At 35.3% G+C, this 23,421-nt stretch overlaps 1 protein-coding gene across 1 annotated transcript in view; it reads right to left on the minus strand.

The window, feature by feature from the left end:
• The window catches only part of GLS (glutaminase), a 61,846-nt gene that overhangs the window by 25,472 nt on the left and 12,953 nt on the right, over positions 1-23,421 (minus strand). Inside the window, exons 4-13 of the mRNA XM_021531379.3 lie at positions 22,032-22,161; positions 21,184-21,263; positions 19,450-19,613; positions 13,488-13,546; positions 5,998-6,030; positions 5,684-5,742; positions 4,534-4,600; positions 3,971-4,021; positions 1,389-1,565; positions 161-292 (exon numbers count right to left, since the gene is read on the minus strand). Of these exons, the coding sequence (XP_021387054.3) occupies positions 161-292; positions 1,389-1,565; positions 3,971-4,021; positions 4,534-4,600; positions 5,684-5,742; positions 5,998-6,030; positions 13,488-13,546; positions 19,450-19,613; positions 21,184-21,263; positions 22,032-22,161 (952 nt within the window). The remainder of the gene's footprint in view (positions 1-160; positions 293-1,388; positions 1,566-3,970; positions 4,022-4,533; positions 4,601-5,683; positions 5,743-5,997; positions 6,031-13,487; positions 13,547-19,449; positions 19,614-21,183; positions 21,264-22,031; positions 22,162-23,421) is intronic.

The following is a 23,421-nucleotide window of genomic DNA, read 5'->3' on the forward strand; positions in this document are numbered from 1 at the left end:
AGGGAACAACCAGAAATCACTATTTAATTCACTTAGATCTCAGCTATGCCAACTGAAGCACAGTAAGCATCAGCTGCAAAAGCAAAAAAAAAAAAAAAAAAAAACCCAACCCAAAAAACAAACCCAAACAATCAAAAAACCCAAGGGCAATGCTGCTTACATGACAAAAGTGAATTCCTTTAACACTGTTGCCCATCTTGTCCAAAGGAGGTGACCAGCACATCAAGCCCATGACATTAGGAACAACCAGAAGAATTCCACCAGCAACTCCAGATTTTGCAGGAAGACCAACCTACAGAATATTACAGAGAATAATTGGCCTCTGCACTTGTTCCTCACTATTGTAACACAATGCATCAGCATTTTCCTGAAGATTATTGTGAAGCATTTATAAAACATGTATCTGGAAGGCACTTGAAGCTGGGAAAGCATTATTACTTATCTCTTTTTAGATAAACAATTAGCTAATGCAGTTTGTAACAATCCAAGGTTCACAATCATAAAACTATTTGCTCTCAGGAATACAGTGAGTCAATAGTACTGTGATAGAAGATAATTTAAATCTATTAAAAAAATCATTATGACTATGCAGTAGTGCACAAGTGTATGTCTCATGAACAGCTTGCAACAAGGTGGCAGAATGAAGCTGCAAAAATCTTGACTGGAGAAGGTAAAGAACAAAACCACAAGCAAATTGGAAAGTATCTATGAAATCATACAATAACCTACTTATTTACAATCTCAACAAAGGCATTACTTTTTTCCAGTCCAAACTAACATGTTATAAAACCTCACAGTTCTCCAAGCAGCAAATTTTATGTGACAACATGCATCATAATCAATTTCATGTGTATGCAGAAAGGAAAACCTAAAAATGTTCAAAAAAATACTGAAAGCGTAAGGTACAGTCCATCTTGAATTATACACATGTAAGGAACACACTTGCTAGAAAACAGGAGTCCAGTACATGTGCTGTGTATGACAACCATTTTCACACATACAAGGACAATTTCTGAGCCTGAGTTACTGAAGAAAAAACAACTGTGTGCAAAGGCTTTCTGCTATCCTTGACTCCCATACAGCAGGATTTCTTCACCCATGTTTTCAGTTACTGGTGCTCTCATGAACAGACTTTCCTAAGGAACAGTATTTATGTTTTGATATGAAAAGGATTCCTAGATGTGAAGGCAGAGTGCTCTAAGGTATGTGACACTAGTAGTGCCATAAATCCTAGGTGAGATTTTCCCTTACAGGGTGCTCAATTTCTAAACTCAAGTAACACCCTCTTTTCTGACTCAAAAGCAAGGAAGCAACCCCTAGACCATGGAAAATAACAGCACAGATTAACCTTCCTGGTCTGCTGCAATTAATACCTGTAAAGTACTTACATGGAAGGCAAACTGCCCTGAAAAGTCATACATGCCACAGGAATGCATCAAACTCAAGGTATTCCGGACTGCCTCGGGGCTCAGGACTCTCTCACCAGTGATTGGGCAAAAGCCACCATTAGCCAGAGTTGCTGCCATCACACTTGCTGATTCACATGTTACTTCTATTGAGCAAAGCTTATGGAAAAGAAATAAAGATTATAAGCACTGGTACTTCTAGCACAGAAAGGCCAACTACAGCAGGATCAACAAAATATTGAAATCTTAAAATAACATCTCAGAATCACCTGTAGCATAATATTTCTTACAGATTACACTAGTAGCATCAATTACTACAGTCTGAAACGTTCTGCTATAAAGATCCCAGTGACAGTGTTTGTAAGCCCTCTTAAAAGCTGGGGACAGTATTTTTATGGGTTAGTGTCTCTGCTCGATTCCTCCCCCCACCCCCCTTATGTTTCTTTGAGAGAAAGAGGTCTGTCAAACAATCTCTAAAAAAGTATTTTGCATCTGCTTACATGGCAAAGCCAAAGAATGACTGCTTCTTTTCAATTTGAGCTTGTTTTGTGTGGTGGGTTTTTTTTATTTTAAAGCCTTAGAAGATCCCACACATTATTAGAAGTACAATTTAAAGCTGCAGATTCTAGCACATGCAAGTGTTAATGCCAGCACTTCCTGCTGATGCAGCCTTATTCCACCTTTCTCATATTTAATTTCTTACATAGTAATGATACAACCACACCATAGTTTTTCCCAGGATCCCTGCTTCAGTACAGACTATACATACTTTGGTGACACATCAGGAAATGTGATAAGATGCCATCACCTGATGCTGCCTCATTTCTGCAGAAACCAAAAGATAAGTTGGTTTCAACCTGAAGCTGAAATGCTGCTCTAAAAAGTAAACAAACTAGTGCTCGTATTCTTGCTTCTGCCAAACAGTCATTACATGATACTTCATGAAGTTACCTAAGCCACGTTTGCATGAGTAGTTACTACCTGGAATTCTTATTTTCCGGGTGCCAAACTCAATACATCCTAGTCCAATCAACTGGAGTTGCAAATCAAGAGATTGTCAGAGACGCATCTAAAATGGCAACTGTGTTTTAAACATATGAAGTATTACACAATATCACCTACTTTCAAAAAAAAAAATTGTTTCTAGGTTCTCAGCTTAAGCACCTGCATTCTGTACCTCGTTTGTCTAAACTGAGAATAATCCACCCTCACTTTATAGATATAATAGGCAAATATGTTTATTCCTGCTCAGAAAGTTCCCAGTCACAAAAGGGAGGAAGGAGCATTACAGAAAGCCCAAAGAAAAGAAATAACTAGACTTTTAAGTAGAATCTGAGTGTTGGAAAGGTAAGCATTGTACCCTAAGAGGAAAAGAGAAATGCTGCTCATGTATGAGCTACCCTTTTCCTGAACATGGAGGGAAAACGGGATTTTTCAATGGAAAAAAGAAAGAATGACACATGGTCATTAAATCAGAGATCAGAATGCACAAAAATGAGGCCAAATTAAAATACATCAGAAAAGTAAGCTTTAGCATTTCTTAACTTATAAATAGCTTCCACTTAGAAAACATATCAGGCAATGGGATACAAGGCATTTAAAAAGCATTTTTACACAGTAAATTCATACAAATTACACATTCTCTTCTATCACAAGTTCAGAATAGACTATTAGCTTGTACCTAGTTTCTAACTCAACAAGAGGTCAACTACAGATGATCACATATACCTTACTTCATAAACACTCATCCAATCTAAATGTAAGAGAGCAGGTGCATCCCCACACAAAAAAACACAAATAACATTTGCATTTTGAAAATAATGGCATATAATTTGCATAAGTAACTTGTATTAGCAAGTCCCCAAGTCAAAAGTAGATTTTGAGAACTCTGTATTTCTTTTTTTAAACTCTCCCAGATGAAGTGAATCAGTAATACAACTTGAACTGCCTCTTGAGAACTCTACACAGCAGGGCTGAGTTGTGAACATTTAAACATTAGGAAACCCTTACTGAGGAAATACACCTCACACTTGCCGAGTTCTCATTTTGTGACAGTTGTAAATAACTTGCTGAAAGTGAAAAGGAAAAAAAAAAAAGGCAGGGGGAGGAAAATAATATATATTCTTACTCAAAAGCACTGAATTAAACCAAAAGGAGGAGATATTCCCATTACTTCCCTTGTAGCACTTCCCTCAAGCCCACAGCTCAGCATGCATTCTCCACTTACAGAGGTTAAACTACTCCACAGCACCACAAAAGCAGCAACCCAAAGTGTTTTGTCAAACTCACTGAAGCAATGCAAGTCATTTCAAGCTTTTAGCTTCTAGTGGTTTAAAGATTATTGCTTGTGTAGTTTGTATTAGCAACAAAGACACCTAAGTAGATCACCTAAACAAAAGCAAATCTGGATACATCAAACATACATCTGTCATTTCCAGAGTTAAACAGAAGCTGACATTTAACTGCAAGTCATTAAAGCCTCCATGTCTAGGCACAAATCAGCTTCTACTGTTTATAATAGTAATTCTAAGCCTATGGTGAGTCTCAGTTTTAAAGTCAGTTACCTGAAAATAGAAGTCTAGTATAGCAACCATATCCGTGCCTTCAGGAAAGCACTGAAGAAGAAAAATAGAGTCTTTAGATTTTTTTTGAAGTATTGCTTTAGAAATACGTAACTTTAGCTATGCTGTTGCCAGCATACTAAGCATTAGGCATATTTTAATATAAACATTTAAATGTAGTAAGTAGAAATACTTAATGACATCAGATTTAAAAACAACATAGTGCAGCAGTATCAATAAACTAGGTACTAAAATATTTTTCAGTATAGTTTTGAACATCTTTAAGCAAACAGAAAAATGCATTCAGGAGTTTTATAAAGTCACCTCTATAGCACAGATTACAACAAATAAAACTAATTACCATGGCTATGTTACAGAAAAATATTTAGAGGTAATTTATTAGAATGGTATAAATACCACACTTTTTAAATTACAGCATTTGAATAACACTGGTAAGACATATCCAGTATGAATTTGTGCCAAACTGTACATAAAAGTCTTCACAGACTATGAATAAAACCTAGCACATCATCTTTAAAATACACCTAAGAAAAAAATAGATTAACCTTTTTCTCTTTTAAGTAATAGCCAATTGCAAAGTTTCTATCTCCACTCTCTCTTTCAGACTGGAACCTAAAAGAGGAAAAAAAGAAAAAGAGACAAGGCAACATGTCAAACTTTGCAGAAAACCCCCAAAAATCACTGAACTCAAGATGTATAATGCAATTCAGTAAAATTCCATGTAAAGGATACATCACTTCTAAACACAAATATTCTACTAATGGGACAGAAGTGGCCACAGCAGTTTATCCCAGTTCACTCAGTTGGAGTGAATCAGCACTGACATCCAAATACACACACTATTGGTTACCTACACAATACAAGCTGACTTGGAGAGAAGGCAAAGGAAGGTAAAATCCTAATCTTGGAAACATTTCTAAATAGGCCAGAGTGAATGGAGCTCTCACATTGGGACAGTGAAAGGGTCATTATTCCCTGCCCAAAGGAGAGGAACGTGAGGATCACACAGCAGGCCAGACAAATGGCTGCACTCCTCACTGGGATGATTGAGGTAAGGATGGAACCTAAAGGAGGAACACCTGCCTGGCTCCTTCTAAAGTACACACCTTTTACTGTAACAGAGCTCAGGAAAAACACCTCTGCATGTACCTTGCACCTGGCAACCTAGAAGGAACTCTGCTAAAGTGAATCTACATGATTTACCCCATGCTGCCTGAAAAAGCTCTCAAGAATTTTGAAATGCTATACACTGAGTTTATGAGGGAACTGTTTGTTTGAGAAAATAATTTAAATATGCAAAATAAAAAAGCAGGAGGAGTCCCAGTTTTATGAACTATGTTTTCTAAATATTTGCTATGCAAATACCAACATGCAGAGTTTAATTTTTAATATCAATGCCAGGAAGAGAAGAGTTGCACTTACAGCTCTCATTGCCATAGCACCAACAGAGCACTAAGACAGAATAATGACATTTTCAAAGAGGTAACCAACACTTTTATGTGGAATTTAGCCACACGAATGTCAGAGACATGCACAACTTTAGCTGTAAATTGTTAAGTGAAAGACACCCTCCAATATAAGGGATGAAATGCCAGCTGAAATGTAAATAACTGAACTTTGTCATAAGCTCAAAATACCAGTTATCAGTTGAAACACTTTCCAACTAACCTTATTAAGTGAATAAAAAATACTTACGTAGCATTACTGAATCCAACATACTCATTACCAGCCATTTTATTCATGAACTGCATCACCTGTCAGAGACAAAGACAAGGAAAAGCAATATTTTTACACATAAAAAGGTTATGAACTTCCAACCCAGCTTTACCCTAAATTTTACAACACCATTTCATAAATGCAATACAAATCACTAAGTGTTTAAACAACCAAGTACATCTACAAAGACAAAACCCATGTTACTACTAAGATTTCACTTTCCATTCCCTTGCCATCTTGAAACTTTTACCACTGAAGTTAGTTTAAAAAGAGAAGTTATAATGTTAACTTACGTAGTCAAATTTTTCTGCATTATTTGCTCCTTGCTGCAAGAAAAGAAAAAATAATTTACAAAAATTGTTAACAAAGCAACAAAGTTAGTTCACTTAACAATATTAGGATTTTAATGTATGTAACTAAGGTATGAGTCTAATTAAGAATAAGGTACTATAATCACTTCATATATTAATGAAAAAACTTAAATGTTAGATAAGTAAATCTTTAATTATCATTTAAATAATCCTATGCATCTTAAACACCTGTATGCTGGAGATTAATTTTAATTGAAAAAGATATGCTTTATTTTAACTGCGCTCTATTCGACTTTACATGCTTAGCATAAGTAAACACAGTAAGCTAAAGCAAAAAAAAAAACCAAAAGTAACTACAAACAAGATAATTACAGTAAACACACTAACTTTTTACAGATTAGTAAGGCAAAGGTATTCTCATATTACCAACAGAGCTGAGCATAGGGAGGTGCAGGCTACTTAAATTAAACTATTTCCATGGCCAGTGCCCATACCAAGAATTTAGACTGAAGACTTAAAATGAAGTGCTACCCCTAACTATGAAAATAACTGCAGTTAATTAAAAAAATATCTGATTAATGTCCTACCTGTTAAAAATTGTTAAACAGCTAGAAAAATAGAATTTCACATCATAGGGCACATCATTGTGCTAATAATGTACAGGAAAACCTAAATCCAACTTAGTAAGAATGATAGTGGAACTTAACTCTTAGGGTGGGCTTGGTTTGGGTTTCTCAGGGAGGATGAGGATTGTTATTTTGAGGATTTTTTTCCCCTCCCTCATTCAAGAACATTCTCAAATTTAGTAGCTGTCAGTTAAAGACTTTACTTTCTTAGAGGTCTCTGATAGGTGACCTTTCAGAAATTCTGACCACAAGAGATGCAAAGAGGAGTGGGAGGTAAAAAATAGCTCATGGTCCACTGGGGGGAGTTTTAAATTTTTAAGTAGCCAAAGCAGAATTTTAGGAGAAAGTTTAAAAACCAATGGCATTGCATACACAAGTGGAAACAATGTATCTGGAGAAGATGTTTTAATACCAAATTTTAATATTAAAGACACTCTAAATAGAGTAACAAGACTAACAATCTCAAACAATTCAAGACGCTACTTGTGTTGTGTTTAGTGTGGGGATGGGGAAGAAAGTGGAAAAAACGGAAGCTTTACATCAACCAGTATTTTACTTAATGAAATGCATAAAGCCAGTCTCATTTCCCACTCTGTATGTGGATTAGGGTGTTGCAGATAATCTTGGAAGCCCATGCTTCAGCTCATCTACAAGAGGATGTGCAGACACACACGTACAATCACTGGTGAAAGGAATACCACACTGTTCTCTCAGAATTATGCGCCAGTGGTTACCTTATGTTTAAAGGCTAATAACCTTATTCTTAAAGGCAATAAACTCTAGCTCATTTTCAATTAGATAAAAAAATGCATGATACATTTCATCAAAATGTTCCTGTATAATATACCAGAACACAAATCTTAAAAATTTAACTCCAAATCTGTTCAATGAAAAATAATTAAAAGAAGAAATTACCAACTTCATTGAACTGTTGCAGTTGTCAAAATATTCCATAGATCCTAATGCTGTAAAATATGTAACAACATTTAAACCACAAAAACCTTTTTAACCTTTCAAATGCACAATGAACATCTTTTTCTGGGAAAGTGGGTCAGCATTAGTTATGGGATGCTGCATTGATAATTGTATGGTTAGACATGTATAATAAATTGAAACAGCTTCTTTTGTTAAAAAAAAAAAAGAAAAGAGGGAGAAAGGGATCATGCTTTCTGCAAAAATATAAATACATAACACTTCACTTTTTTTTCTGCCCAGTGGAAAAAAATATTCCCTCAACAAAAACATGGTTTTACCAGTAGCACATAAAACTGGTGGGCAAAAGACTCAATGCAAACTTTTTCCACATCAACTTCTTACAAAAAAGGTTCCTTTTAAAGTTCACAACTAAACTCATATTTTGGGAAGAAAATCTTTTGCGTCCTAAACCAGATGATGAGCTTTTAGTCCTTGATGTTCCACACTCTTGTAGAGGTATTTCATATCACACACAAAGCATTGTTGCTGAAACCAGACTGCTCGTACACCTGAACCACTTGCTTAAGCAATCACAAGATCAAGACCTCAGCAGGGATTTACTACAATGTGTTACTGAAATAAGAAACTCTGCTTCCATAGACATGATGACTAAAAACCCCAACAGATTAGTTCCCTTCTTTCAGCAGCTGACAGAGGTGTCTTGCTCCTCCTAAAAAGCTGGAGAGACACAGTGGCAACACACATTCTATGATTAAAATTCAATTGCAAATATAAAATCCTAACATTCAGAGTATTGAGCAGTTTTCCAGAATAATTTAAACAAATATAAGGGACAAGAAAACTTCTGTTCTTCCTCAAGCGCTTCTTATTTTTAGCTTGACTGTATAAACCTATGGGTTTGGGGGCACAACATTTCTTAAATAGCATTTTTAATGTTCAGATGCAATTCAACCTGTCTAGAACATCAAAGAAAACATTTCATGCACTAAACTCCACAAACACTTTGTACATTTATGGGAACATGTTCATATACACACTTATACATGCTTGTGTGTATATGTGTATGAAGAAACACTTCTAAATGAACACAAAATAAAATTTATAATGTTAAGACTGAAGAAGTTTGATAGGCAGAAAATTCAAACTTGCAGAAGACAGCTCAGTATCATTTTGTAAACACTTAAAACCCCAACGGGCACTGTGGCTGTCAATCAAAAATTTGAATTTTTTGATTGTGTCAGGTTTTAGTGATCTTCCTTTTTTTTTTTTTTTAACAAGGTACTTGTACTGTATTACTTGTATTTCTACTAAAACATATAAACTGTTTCAAAAGCTACATGCCTACATAGGAATACTTACCAGAGCTTGCAACGGCAAAATTTATTAGAAAAGCAGTTAATATAACCCACTTTTCATTGAACACTGTTTCTATAATTAGACCATATAAGCTCTTACCACGTGTCTCTCACTAAAACAATTTCTCAATTTTGAACCAAAGCAAAGCTAATAAAAACACCTGCATCATGACAAGTTTGTAATCTTTTAATAACAGATTATTTAATAATTAATTTCTAGAATATTTAAAGGTAAATTTATAATCTAACACTATATTGTGATGAAAATATCCAGAAACAAAAAAAATATAATTCTATATCAGAGTGCAAGAAAACTTTAACATGTCTGCATTTTTCATGAAGTTAACTACTAATGTCTTTATTTTCGCTTTCTCTACATAGATTCTTTTTATATTTTATTTGTTAAGATGGTCCTGTTGTGTGAGAACTGGTGTTTTCACAGTTTAGTGTGCCATTTTCAGCTCTGAAATACTTGCAAGTACACTGTGACAGACTGTATTTGACCTAAGACCAACACTATCAAAAGTTCAAACGCCTGTAAGATTTTTTTTTTCTGTCCTTCACTTCTGTGCATGTGTGACCACTTAACACATATTATTTCACAGAACCTACTACATATTCTATGTCAGATAACATCCAATATGCCTGAGTTTTATTAAAAAAGTGGAGAAAATATGGATATATCCCAAATTAGTTACCATAAGAAAATTAGTAATCTAGGAAGAGAGGCAATGTCATCAAAGTAATGACAAGTATCTGGCAGAGAAGATCACAACACCAACACATTGTAAAGTGGTTTGTATGCACATTTACACATCAGTCTGTCAGGAAGGATAACTCCACTGACAGCATAGAGCAATTAAGCTAGATCAGTACTATTCATTGTAACTGTATTGTCAAATAAACCATGCATTTTCCCAGCTCTCAAGTATTGAACTGCAACTGAACAGGTTTCCTAATAACAGAATCCTGACAGCAAACAGACCCTTCACACAGCTAGACATGTATTTTTGCCACTCTTTGCCTCATTTACTTTGTGATTTATCAACATATTTAGAAAGTTCTTAAATATATCACAACTCTCTCCATGTTTTATATAAAATAAAATAATCTTCCGTTGAACTAAAGTTTTTTTAGGGTCAGAAAGATCAGCATTTTCATTTTCTTGTACACTTTTTTTTTGCAACAACTATGAATTTTGCTATTTCCAACATGTCTAATTCAAGACCACAGCACACTGCCATCAATGAGCATTCCAGTCCACACTGTCTGCATGTGGCTGGCAGCACTTAGAAAGTCTAAAGATGCTGTATTTGCCTGACCCTTTGCTGTTAGGTTATGAAGACTTTTACCTACAGATGGAATGTTAAAGCATACAATAAAAATTACTCAAGATTAATCCCTCTGGTGATTCCACCCACAGCCATCTGCCTTCTTCCACATATTTCTCTTTGAACCCTTCCTCTTCCTCTCACCTGCATTTCTAATGTGACAATAAGGGTAATGTGGAAGTGGGAAGTCCCTGACAAAACCACTGATATTCCTGGAGCTGACAAGCTTTGAGAATTGAGTTTAAGGTTTAAGAAAACTTAATAGATCAAAGGAGTAAAAGCTATCCATACTACAGGCAATAAAGCCTTTTCCCAGCCAATGTGATGTACAGAAAGCTGCACTGGATCTGTACTAAATCCATACAGGAGTTGAATCACTTTATTTCAAGCACCTGTATCTCCTTGGAGACATGATAAAAATTACTGTTTTATCTCATACCCGTTTTTCATAAAGTCCTGTAATTGCCACTACAAATTTCTTTTTATATAATTATTTGAAAATTGTAACTATGTCATTTATATAACTAGTAATACAGGCAAATGGCTGTACAATTATCAACAAGGGAAAAGGTCCTCAGAGGGTTTTTTTAAAACTTTATTTCATTAAAAGTGACCTGTAGGATGTCCTTTTGCTAAAACATTTTTATTGTAGACATGTTTTAAACTGCTGGAACAGTCGTGGAGTGTAATGCAAGTACAATTAGAACAGGGCCAGGGGTTAAGACACCAAAATGTAAATACACTGTAGTTCCAAACACAAGGCAGATGGAAAATCACTTAAAATGGCAGGAGCAGGATACAGCCATGTCTTAGTAACTTAAGATGCACATACCCCTCATTATTTATTATTATGGATTGCAAAGACAATATAAGATTAGAGTTTAGGTCCCTGATCTGTTCCAAGGCAGGAACATCAAATTCTGACAGCATTCAGAACAGCGTATGTGATGCTAAGAGTCTTTTTTACCCCTAAAATGTTAAGGTATTACATGTTAATATATCCTGATAGAGATTACTCCAGGCATCATCCCTCATCCACAATCCTAATCTGTGCCAGGCTCCAAGGACAGCTGGGTGCAGTATCACATTTACTAACAGCTGCTCAACTCAGTACAAAGTATGGGAACACTGAAAGGGTTCTTCGATCCATTTCTCAGAGAGAGATAATGAATCTCAGAGGAGATAAAAGCATTCTTAACTATGAAATACAGTAACAATCTCTCTGTAGTTATTAACATGCTGTCGTTAGATAAATCTGCAATACATGGTGAATTTAAATTTTCTTGTCCTTAAAAAGCCATACACTGCCTTCAAGACATGTAAGTAGCATCTTAAATAAAATTAATAAATGCAGAAGAATTGAGGGAAAAACATGAGTTAATGAAGCCACCTTTTTCAGAGAAAAAGGTAAATTTGATATTAGATCAAATACAAATGTGAACTATGCAATTCATTGATTAGTAGGAATAATGTTAAACTGCAGATTGTAAAGAAGTTACTCCACAAAAATTACAACTACTAAGTAGTTTTGTACCTGTGACCCTCTATGCAATTGTCTTCAGCATATATTTAGCTTGGTTAGTAATTCAAATGATAAATGGTATCTTAATGAAAGCAGTACAGAAAATCTACATTTTAATCACACTGAAAACAAATAATGGTGTGATAAGTAAGATAAGTGTCCACTAGACGTGCAGTTACCACATGCAGAAATGTTAGTGCAATGCAATACCTTCTATAAAAACATTACAGAAAAAACCCAAATAAAAGTTTAAAAAAAAGCAACCCAGCAAAACCAATCCCCAATCCTTCTAACAAATACCACAGTTGCATGCATTAAACAAATCCATGTTATCTATTCAGAAGTACACCATTTATCAAGAACTACGTGCCTTCTGCAAGAGGCACATGCTTTTGTTTTGCCTTAAGATCATAGGGCATGTTATAGTTGGACTAACATTTTAACATTTCAAACAAATGTGTTAAGTCAGATTTTAAAATTCACTATTATCCAAGTGAATTTCAATGCTCAGTCAACCTTTTAAAAACATTAAATGTGAATAAATTTACCTGTCATACTTAAGGCCATTTTCTTTCACCTACAGCTATCAAAGACAAATGTCTTTAAGCAGGAGTTCTTACACCTTCTTTAAATATAAAATAACAGAAAATCATGATCTAAGTAATTTTAAAATCAACGTTTTGGAAACAGGGGGTAGGAAACACACTGTAGCTAATGGACTTTGAAATGTAACCAAGAAACAGGTAGTAAACAAGACATTTAGACCTCTGAAGTAACAGTAACAAGTTTACGACTCAAAAATTCCACGGGATTGATATGTTCCCCAGAACTCTATGCAGGTACCCTTAGGGAAAAAAATTCTTTTTGTACCTCTGGCTACTAAAACCAGCAGAAAATACAAGTCAAGTATCTGGCAAGCATTAATGTTACAAGGAGTTTATACCATTAACAACTTCAAGACATTTATACAGCTGTTCTTAAAAAAAAATAAAATACAGCTTTCCAAAAGTCTCAAGATCATGGTCTAAAGATGTAAAGTCATTCAGACCTGGTGTGCTTGGCAAAATAAGTAACTGTTTTCAAACACTCTTGTCTATGAAAGTACACTTATGTCCCAACAGCAACTATGTACCATAGAAGCTCAACATAATTTAGTGGTGCAGGATGTTAATAGCACACAAATTCAACACAAGACTGACATTCAGAATAGCAGCATTGCTCCTGTTACTGTAATATTTAATATTACTATTAAATTATAGTATCTTCCATTTCTTCTGCACTGGAAGTAATATTCCTGTAACTTTATGCTCTTTAAGAGCATTTAGACACTCAGAAATGTACTTCTGAGTGCTATAAAGTACATTCCTGACAAATATACTTCCTCAGCAATTAACAAGTGGAAGGCAACACTCTGAAGAGAATATCAAGTGTTGTGCAGATCAAGAAGGAAACAAATCTAATACCATCAAGAAAAAAGAGTCCTTCAGATGCACTGATACTTGTTATAAACTGCTATTTTAACACTGTATTCGTTTGGAAGGGTTACAATTCCCAAAATATCAGAACTTGTCTACCTGCAAATGAGTAAAGTGCTGTCAAATATTGCAGAAAAAAAAATCTAATACAGTTTATAATCTGCACATCAAATTTTTTCTACATTCTACTAAAATACTCAGAGAGAAACTAAAAATTAACTTCTTACCTTGATTAAAGATGTGATCACAATTGCTCCAGCATTCACCATAGGGTTATGAGGCCTGTCTGTGAAATAAAGTTTTCAATTACAAATATATTCCAAGACATGTCTGTTAGACAAAACCAGTCAAGTGCCGAAGTGAAAAATTATTCTAGATTTAAGTAAGTATGAAGTTTTAAGATTGAAAAGCTACTATTACAGAATAGCAATTAGATCATCTTAAACATTTTAAAAACACTGTAACCCAACACTATACACAATATTCTATAATTCTGAGCACAATATTTTACAGCTTACAACACACTCAGCCCACTTATGCTACTTAACAATCCAGTAAATTATTTGGCTTAGCATCATTTCTTTTCTTGAAAATTACAAATCCTCTTTATTTAAGAATTTAGCTTACTTCATACCTGACTTGCACATACCTGCTACACTTACATTTTCCTTTTCCCCACTGATCTCTATATTAACAGTATCTTTACATTCCCAAGTCATTCTTGGCTGCTGAATAAATCACCTTCTTTTGCATCTCCTTTTTCTAAAAAGACTCTCATCAGCCATCTTACTTTTCCCAAATAATCTACCTTCCACAAATAACCCTTTTCTTTTACAACTAACATTTTTGATGTGCCTTTTAACTAGGATGTTGACTTCTGAGCACTCTAGTGTCTGAAAACCTCAAACAAATCTCAATACATTAATATCATGAAAGGTTTAAATTCTTTATTTGCTGTTCCTTTACCTCCAAATCTGAAAAAATACTGATTTAAAAACTGCACAAAAAGAGTCCACTATTTTTATGTGTGATGTACAAACAAGGACTCTAGAAGAAGTTTGAGATTGCTTGGGTTTTGGAGATGAGTCTGGTATTTGCAGCATGCACATATATTCCCATGAAAATTATACTGGTTGTGGTCAATGGCACTTAGCCACCTATGACTATCAGTTAATCTTCAAAAACTAACCTAAGTTTTATGAATATTTTTCAGAAAGTCAGTATTTAAAGGAACTTTTAAATAAATTAAATCCTTCTATTAGTAGAAAAATAAGGCCGTTAACTTACAAAAAATGAAGCTCCCCCAAAATACAAACTTATTGCCAGATAATATTTTAAAGTTGTTACTACTATTCCTTTTCTCTCTGGAAGGGTCTCACAAATTGTTCAGATTTCATTTGCTTGTACTTAGGAGTCACATATATCAAATATCCTGTTGTTATCTATTAATACAAGCAATGAGGGCCAAATGTATTTGACTCTCAACACCAGATCTTGGATAAGAAAAAATAGCATTTCTATAGTTCCTCAGGGACCACAAACCTGAACACAAGTCAAATGACCACTCACAGCATCACAGCCTGTGGGTTAGAAGAGACATCTCGAGGTTCATCTCATCCACCCTCCCACTCAAAGCAAGGCTCTTGCCACAGTTTCATTAACTGAGTCTTGAAAACTTCTGAACGTGGCAAATCCCCTCCCTCTCCAGCAATCTTTTTCATGCTAGATGACAAATTTACCCCGATATCTAATCTGCAGCTCCCAAACCACAGCATGAGGCCACTGGCCCTTGTTGTACCAGGTGCCACTACCAAGAAGAGTTACAACAGAACTCTTCATGTTGGCAATTGCTCTTCAAGAATTTGAAGAGGTTTCCAGGGAAGCCCTAGGCTCCCCCCTCCAGCTGCTCCTTGGGAGTTATGTGTGCCCTGGGCTGCACAGAACCCTGCTAGCCCTGTGCTGCAGCCCTCCCCAGTTTTTCACTCCTTGAGCTGGGGATCCCAACTCTGGACACACAGACCAGGACAACAGAGCGCTCTCATGCACGATCAGCCTTATTGCTCACTCTAGCTATGCTTCTCTTCTTTACAGCTTCCTCTCACCAACATAAGGTATCACTCCAGTCCATAAAAACACTCATGAATTTATCACACGCAGCCCATTCTAAAAATATTTTTATAAATATTTTGCTCTTGATTCTTATGTGCATCTCTGTAGTTTCAATCTGCCACATGGTACAAAGAAAAAACACAACCAGATTCCATACCACATGTACATTTGAGTAAAAATTTTGTGCAATGTTTGTTTAGCATACAGCAACTGAAAGGCTTACTAATGTGATATGTCTACACAGAATATACCCTCCGAAATGCTATTGCTTCTCATTTCTTTGAAGATGTCACCACTTACCTTCAAAGTCAAAGCATTCCTGGTGCCTCTACTCTCAAAATTCCTGTATCTGACTGCCTAACATCCCAAGCTACTTGTACTTGTTCTGGCCACTTTACAACTAACACATTTCCATGTGCTGCCCACACATGAAGAAGGGGAGAAGCTCCTGATGAAACAAAACAAGGACTTTTTGAATGTGCATGTGAAACGCAGTTGTGTGCTTTTCCCCACATGATAGGGCAGGAAGAACATCACTGTGGGACCCTTAGCAGCCAAGGCAGGGTACAGCAGCCTGGTTCAGCACACACCAACAGCTGTCCTCTGAGGTTCTGTCCTACTGCTGCCAACTCCAGCATGCCACAGTGCTGAGCAGGACACCTGCCATTAACCAACCCACTGCTGCCTCTTCTCGGCAGAGCAAACCCTGCCAGGGTATCCAGCTCCCAGGTATGCAGTTTTCACCATTATCTGCACAGCACCAGGGAATACCTTCCCATACACAACAGACAGACAACTTTCTATCTTGCCAAAAACAGCTACAAGCTTCCTAGAGGTGCTCCATCCCCAAGCCTGTCAGTGTTTAAGAGGCATTTGGACAATGCTTTTAATAGATGATGTTGCAGGTCCCTTCCAACCAAAATACTTCATTCTGCAATGGAGAACCTCTCCTCAAACTTAAACTATAGCCCTTTTAAGGGCTAGGTTGCCTAAATAAAAACTTGCATTCTGAGAGATTTCTGCAGATTTTAAAGAAGAGATGCCTTCCATTCCCAGGTAGTTTTTTTGCCTCTGGGGGATGTACAGGTTCTGACACTACATTAATTTTTAAAGAAATTCATGTACAGATCTATTTCTAAAGCAGCAGTCACTACTGATCTACCTCAGTGGGTGCCATCAGCAAAGGGATTCCACCTTGTACAACAACTAAGCATGAAGACTGATAACTGTAACTGCAAGTTTGCCTAAGAGGTGAAGAAATATCACTTAATTTTAGAAAGAGGTATCAAACTGTGCAAACCTAAGTGACAAACATTACTGAAACCAAACACATGTGCACTTTATAATCAAATAATAAAGGCAGTGATCTGCTCACACTGACAAAAAAAAAGTATCTTTTACACAGTTTCTCTGCAAGTCACATGTATTGCTGTATAATTTCATTATACATGCAAGTAAGTTCATGTTTTTATCATTAAAAACATTGAAATATAAGCAAAATAAACAATTTCCTGGCAGTTCCCCATTGAATTACAATACAACTTTTATTACTGGACTAAGTTCCTCAAAGGATTGCATTGCTGGACAAATTCTACAAACAATTATCACCAGGAGGTTGTATGTATGGGTAAGAGATACTAACTGTTCATAAATATAGGTATTGTTAGACTTGTTGCATCATGAACTCAACAGACATGAAAAAGCCTGTAGTTGTTTAATGACCATTGCCAGGAATATTATTCCTGATAATGCCTGTTTCAGACATACTTTACTATGGAAAGTTTCTGATCTACCTCAATCAACTAGAATAATATTTTTTAGATTAGCACAGAATTTGTTTTATTCCTCCAGAAATCTCAACTGGATTGGGCAATATATTCCCTTTGATAAAACAAGTTTTAGAAGTCAATATTCATAAGCCCACAGAAGTTTCCAAATTTCCATTGCACAGCACAGATCATACTCAAAGCACAGCAACAGCTTTTGTTATAAGTTGACATTTTTAGCTAAAATTGTCTTAAAATTTAGCTAATATTGTCTTTATTTAACATTTTCCTAAAATATTTGTCATTCTTTCCAGCTTGAATCTCAATACCAGTAAACAATGAAATGCAGGAATATCCTGTTTTAGGAATCTTCCAAATAGTCAGTATAGAAAAAATACCTTCAGATGCATGTCTAAACAGTTTTCAAACACCTGCGTATCATCTCATGAAATCTGGATTATGAACATAAAATTTAACTATGTCTGAATATTTAGGAAGTAAATACATTAAATATCTATTTTTTTTTAATTTTCAAATCTGGTCTTCAAAGTATTTATAGATGTTCAAATTGACAAATACTCTGCATATCTGAAGTTCATACAGTGGTTTAAATCTACAAGCAAAGTGTAGATTTAATCTTTCAAATCCTTCTCTTCCCTCCTCTTCCTTTACTTGGAGAAACTCAACCTCCCTTTCTCTCACTAGTACTGAAATGTTCCTATTTATTAGACTTCTACTTTCTGTTTTAGTCTTTTCTTAAGGACTGTATAAGAGGCCATCCAGGTCAGTTCCAGAACTTTTTTACTCATGTCTACCAGCCACAGAAGTACATACTTAAAAATTAAACTTTCCATCATGTGAATTAAGTCTTCTCTATTAATTTCATGTTCATTGGTCAAAATTTCAATTGTCCAATTTCTCTTATACATAGCAGCCTTATAAACACTCTTGAATTTTAACAGTAATGTAAAAGACCACAGCCACCAATTCATCTTCCCCTATAGTTCAATTTTAAAAGAAGCAATAAAGTAAGGAAATAATTACTACACTTTGTCATGTTATTAAAAAGAGAAAATACAGAACATGTATATTAGTTCAAATCAATTAAGGGGCAATTTTCAGCACCATCAAAGCTTTTTTTATAGTAAAGTTTTTGTAGGATATAAAAGACAAGTCTTCATACTGTACAACACTGTATTTAAAAAAACTAAGAAAGCAAAAACAAGACAGCATAACTTGACAAAATGCTTAATCCTTTCTTGGCAATGTCTTCCTACATTGGTATTTCATCACAATTTACTAACATAATAAAAGAGAAGAAATAAATTGCAAAGATATATTTTATTTCTAAGTATGGAAAGAGGATTTTAAGGTATAAATAAATAAATTTTATATAAATCATTTGCATGTATTTAAAACATAATAATTAGGTATCATTAATATATTAATACTACAGATATTTAAGTCAGAATTCAATACAGTCCTTGACAAAAATGCCATCCAAGCCTTATGCTGGTAATTAAATATTAATTGCAACACCATGGCAACGGAAACATTGTCTGTTCTTTTACTGAGATAGATCCACAAGAAACATTTGTGTTTCAGAGATAACATCCAGTATTTCCTCTAAGGCTATATGAGTCATCTTTCTCAGATTTTTGCCATAAAACTTAAGGAAAAAAAAAAAACAAAAACATTTCCATTCTTAAGAATTAATACATTATGAAAAAATAATCTAGGTAAGTGCTGTAGGAGAAATCCTTGCTAAAATAATCCTGCCACAGGGAAAAAAAAAATAAAAACATTGTTTTGAATCAGTAGCCAAATTCCACTTAGAATAAACTGTGGGAAGATTTCGCCTTCTGGAAACTAGTCACTGCTGGCCTTTGGCACCAGCACCTGCTTCTCAGAAGGCTGAGAAGTTATATGTTTTTTTAAATCAATTTAACATCTTTGATTCTTTCACCACCATTTTACAGAAGCCTAGATTAACGAACTCTTGCTACCAACTCAACCAAATAAAAATAAATTTCAAATGCCTGCACTGTTAGAACTCTTTGGGTTTTCCTACAGCTTAGTAACTAGCAAATAGAACAGAAGCAATAAAACATCTTTCACTGCATTCTAAATTAGGCTAAAGTGACTAACAAAGACCAAGTGTACCTTGCTGATAGCAAAATATTCTGGGACACTGCCTAGTAATCAGACTTAAGAAGATACAGTAAAATCAAAAAGACTGAAAAAAACGTGTAGGCTTGCCTCATAATTTTCTAAACCTGAGTATTTGCATTTTTAAGTATAATGTATCTCTTACCATCTTCATTCAGGAACAATTTGTTGAATCTTAATCCACTAGGCTCTTTACCAACATATCTGTGCACATACTCTGTGCCAAGATCATTGACAGCAATCGCGTATTTCAAAGGCTTTACGCAGGACTGGAGACAAAATGGAACTTTGGTATCACCCACAGAATGCCTGGGAAAAACAAGGATGAAGAAGCTTCAGATTTCCTGTTTGTCAGCTGTGGCAGTAGTGTTAAATGCTTCATCTATCCTTCAACACACAAGGACTATGAACAAAAACGCCCCAAAAAGCAAAAGCGTATTATTACTGAGTCTCATTTTAAAGAACATAACCATGAGATTTAGAGGTTTTAGGAACTGACTCCCTAAGCCAAGTATAACAAAGTCAGTTGCTGACTACTGCAGAGGTAACAAAATAAAAACAAGTTCAGAAATGCATTTGTACCAGAGCAAAAAATCACCTCAAAGCTTTAGTCTTACACTTATCCTACTCAATAGCAAACTACATACTCGGCAGGGTACAGCTGACCCAAACAGAGCCACTATACTGATTTATGTCTGTATAAACAAAGATGAGCTACAGCTTGGTTTTGCAATTTGAGAATAATAATCAAATGGCCGTATTTACATTTCCTTTAATAATTGCAAAGATATAGCATTTATTATTACATTCTGTCTTTTGGAAAGTTTACTTTCAGCATCTATGTCAGACTGCACCAAAGAGTGACTCATGCAAGCAGCATATGCCACATCTAGAGAGACCAAAAGGCTTGAAGTAGCCACTTGTCTGATGGCAAAATCAGGAGTGTATTTGCTTCTGTTCTTTGCAGAAAACACAAGAAGGCTTCAGTGAAAATCACAATACCATTTTGGCATTATAAAAGCTAACATTACACAAAATTAAGCATCACAAAAATTAACATTATAAGAACTTTCATTAGCACATAATATCCAAAACAAAGCAAAATGCCAATTTAAATATAAGGTTTTTTACTATTAATAGAAAAATACTTCTGCTCACTTGTACAGCTCCTCTCACAGAGATTACAGAACATATGGTTAATTAGAAGCAAACATACAGATCTAAACAGATCATGGCAAAATGAACACCAAGCCACAGCCACCAGAAGCAACTCTGATATCCTCAGGAATGCCCCATTCACAAACACAACACCTAAAAATTGCTGTTTCCAGAACCTGCAGTAGGACCACAGCAACCTGCAGGTCAGCAGAGCTGATGAACACCTTGCATTGTGTACTCACAAAGGGAGACACAGAGCTCATGTTACTTCTCAACTAGATGGTGCAAGGTATCCCCTTACATCTGGGCTCCTAACTGTCTCTGCTACTCTGAGTTACTAACACAGAAAAATAAAATCACTCTGACTAGATCTAAGACCTACATACACCCTTACAGGGGAAAGCTTGATAAACCTGAAAAGCAAAATCATATTCAGCTCTGTCCAGTTCCCACATCTTCATTTTCTTTCTAAAGAACATGAATCTGCATTTTTTCACTGACACATAGATTATATAAGAATGTTACAGTGAAAACATTAAAATGCAGAGAAGGAGCTAACACTTAAGTACATTGTGACCTACACAGAAAGTTACACATACAGCTTGATGCACAGGTACTGTTAGACAAAGCTTTTCAATTTCCAATTATTATTGCTACAGAAGCATTGCCTCTCTCTTTCCTTCAACTATCCTAAGAACAAAATGTAGAAGTTACAATATACCTCTGTCCATCCACGGTGCAAAGTGACACCCCCCACAAATCAGGGCTGAACTTGGCCAGTTGTGGAATATAGTCAGCAACCTATCATAGCATGAAATAAAGAGAGACACGTTACAATATCCAAAATACTTAACACTACGTTGATTAAAATAAATATCATATTATAATATTATAAATATTGTAATTATAATATTATAAATAAATGGAAAGAATACACAAGGTACAACTGATTTATTCTACAAATAATCACCTGCTGTATCTAAAACTTGATTTTAAATTATTATATTCACTAAATCATTATCAAATGAAACTTTTTTTCTAAGTAAAATTTTCAGCACATTCAGAGAGGTATCTGTGTTCTGTATTACAGCATGGCCTTCATTTTCAAATAATATAAAATTTTTTGTCTATAGCACAGTCTGGGATTTTACAACTTATTTATTGTAAATAAGCACCAGAATAAATTTTATTTACTAACCAAGGTGCAGTATTAAAATTTCTTTAATCACACAATCTAGACAGATGTGTAGAGCTGCATAATTTTTCTATAGCCTAACTGTAGTCTGACAAATTACACAGCAATTTTACAATTTATGTAAGATAAAGAAAAAATAATGCTATTTTCATATTCCAACATCAAAATGTTACAAGACTTTTAGAGGCTGTGAACTGTATTTCTAACACAGTTCACAAATTGCAGGCATAACTGAACTTCCAAAACTCTTTCATCAAGTTACCAGTTTAATTTTGCTAAAAATGTTAAGAAAAACCTGTCTACTTAACAAATTATGCATTTAGTTAATACTGAGAACCTACAGAAGTTTGAAGTTGAATTTATAAAGAGGTTACCTTTCCTCCAGATTGTTTTTTAGCACTTTCATAAAGCTCATCAATATGGGAAGTAAATGACATAAAATCTGGAATGACAAACTTCCTTCTGAAAGCTTGAGTAAGCAACACAATATTACTCTGTACACACCTGCAAAAAGTTAAAAACATTTATTAGTACTTTGACAATGTACTGTGAAAACGCAATTACATGTTATTTAATTAGGACTTTCAGTCCCTTGAAGCTACATGCCTACAAGAACAAGTCCTTATTAATTTCCGATTTGCCACTCTATTTTTTAAAATTAGTTGTAATAGCTTTACTGCATTCCTTTTTATTCCTTTCTACTTAAAGCTCTCTTCTGAAGTTTCAACTGTGAAGCTGTACTGCAAGGCATTATCAACCTGCCTTCAAGTAGCACCTCAGCTTGCAAAAGGGATCTAAAGCACCCAATTCTTGGGATCAAACTGTCTGAAGTTTATCTAACCCAGTCCTTGTCTAAAAAAGTACTGATTTCAAAGTTAAATCAGACTTGGGAGGTTCAGGGTTGCTTTCTCTCACTTCACCTTTTCACTGTGAACTAAGGTGAGAACGCTGCCAACAGACCAAAGTGGAACGTGATTCCACTCTAATGAGAAAAAAACCCTGTGGAAAAACTCGATAACATATCCTGAAGTACTGCAACTTTCTTCTCTCATATCCGCAGCACTCAAGGAATCTCTGTCGCCTTTCAGCGCAGAAAACACAGTTACACTGTCGGCCACACCCTCTGAACGTCAGCCCATCTGGGACAGCTAAAAAACCGATGAGGCAAAAAGGAAAGGACTTATCTAGGACAAACAGAAGGAAGGATGAAAACACAAACTGAGACATGCTGAAAGCGGTGTGTCCGTGGGTGAGAGAGGAGAGCAATTATCAAGTCAGTTGAAATATGACCTGATAAAAGGTATTAACAGCCCGATCCCAGGGCAAGGAGCACAAAGGCAGGTTTAGCAGCAAACAAACTGTTAACACCTTCACACCGTGCCTTCTGGCACTGTTGACAGAAGCAGACACATACTATTAATGCAGGCAAATGGAAAGTTAAGAACATCTAGGCACATGCTACCAAGAAGAGCATACCTTCCAATTAAGACTTATTCAGAAAAATAAATAATTTTTAGGGAACTGTTTTCACTTAGAATAGATATTTCAATAACCCTAGTATTAAAAATCATCATCAGTTCAAAATGAAGGTGCACGAAGACCAGTGGAGAGACAGAATTACCCTCTCTTTGAATCCCCCCTCTTTTTCTAAGCCTTTAAACGCCTCCTACTTCCAGGACTTTATCTTAAATTCAACTGATACCCATTTCAAACGCTGATAGGCACTACTCTCCGAAAGTGAAAGAGAAACTGAAGTTTCTGATG

The sequence above is a fragment of the Lonchura striata genome, chromosome 8, assembly GCF_046129695.1.
Source record: "Lonchura striata isolate bLonStr1 chromosome 8, bLonStr1.mat, whole genome shotgun sequence".
Taxonomy (NCBI): domain Eukaryota; kingdom Metazoa; phylum Chordata; class Aves; order Passeriformes; family Estrildidae; genus Lonchura; species Lonchura striata.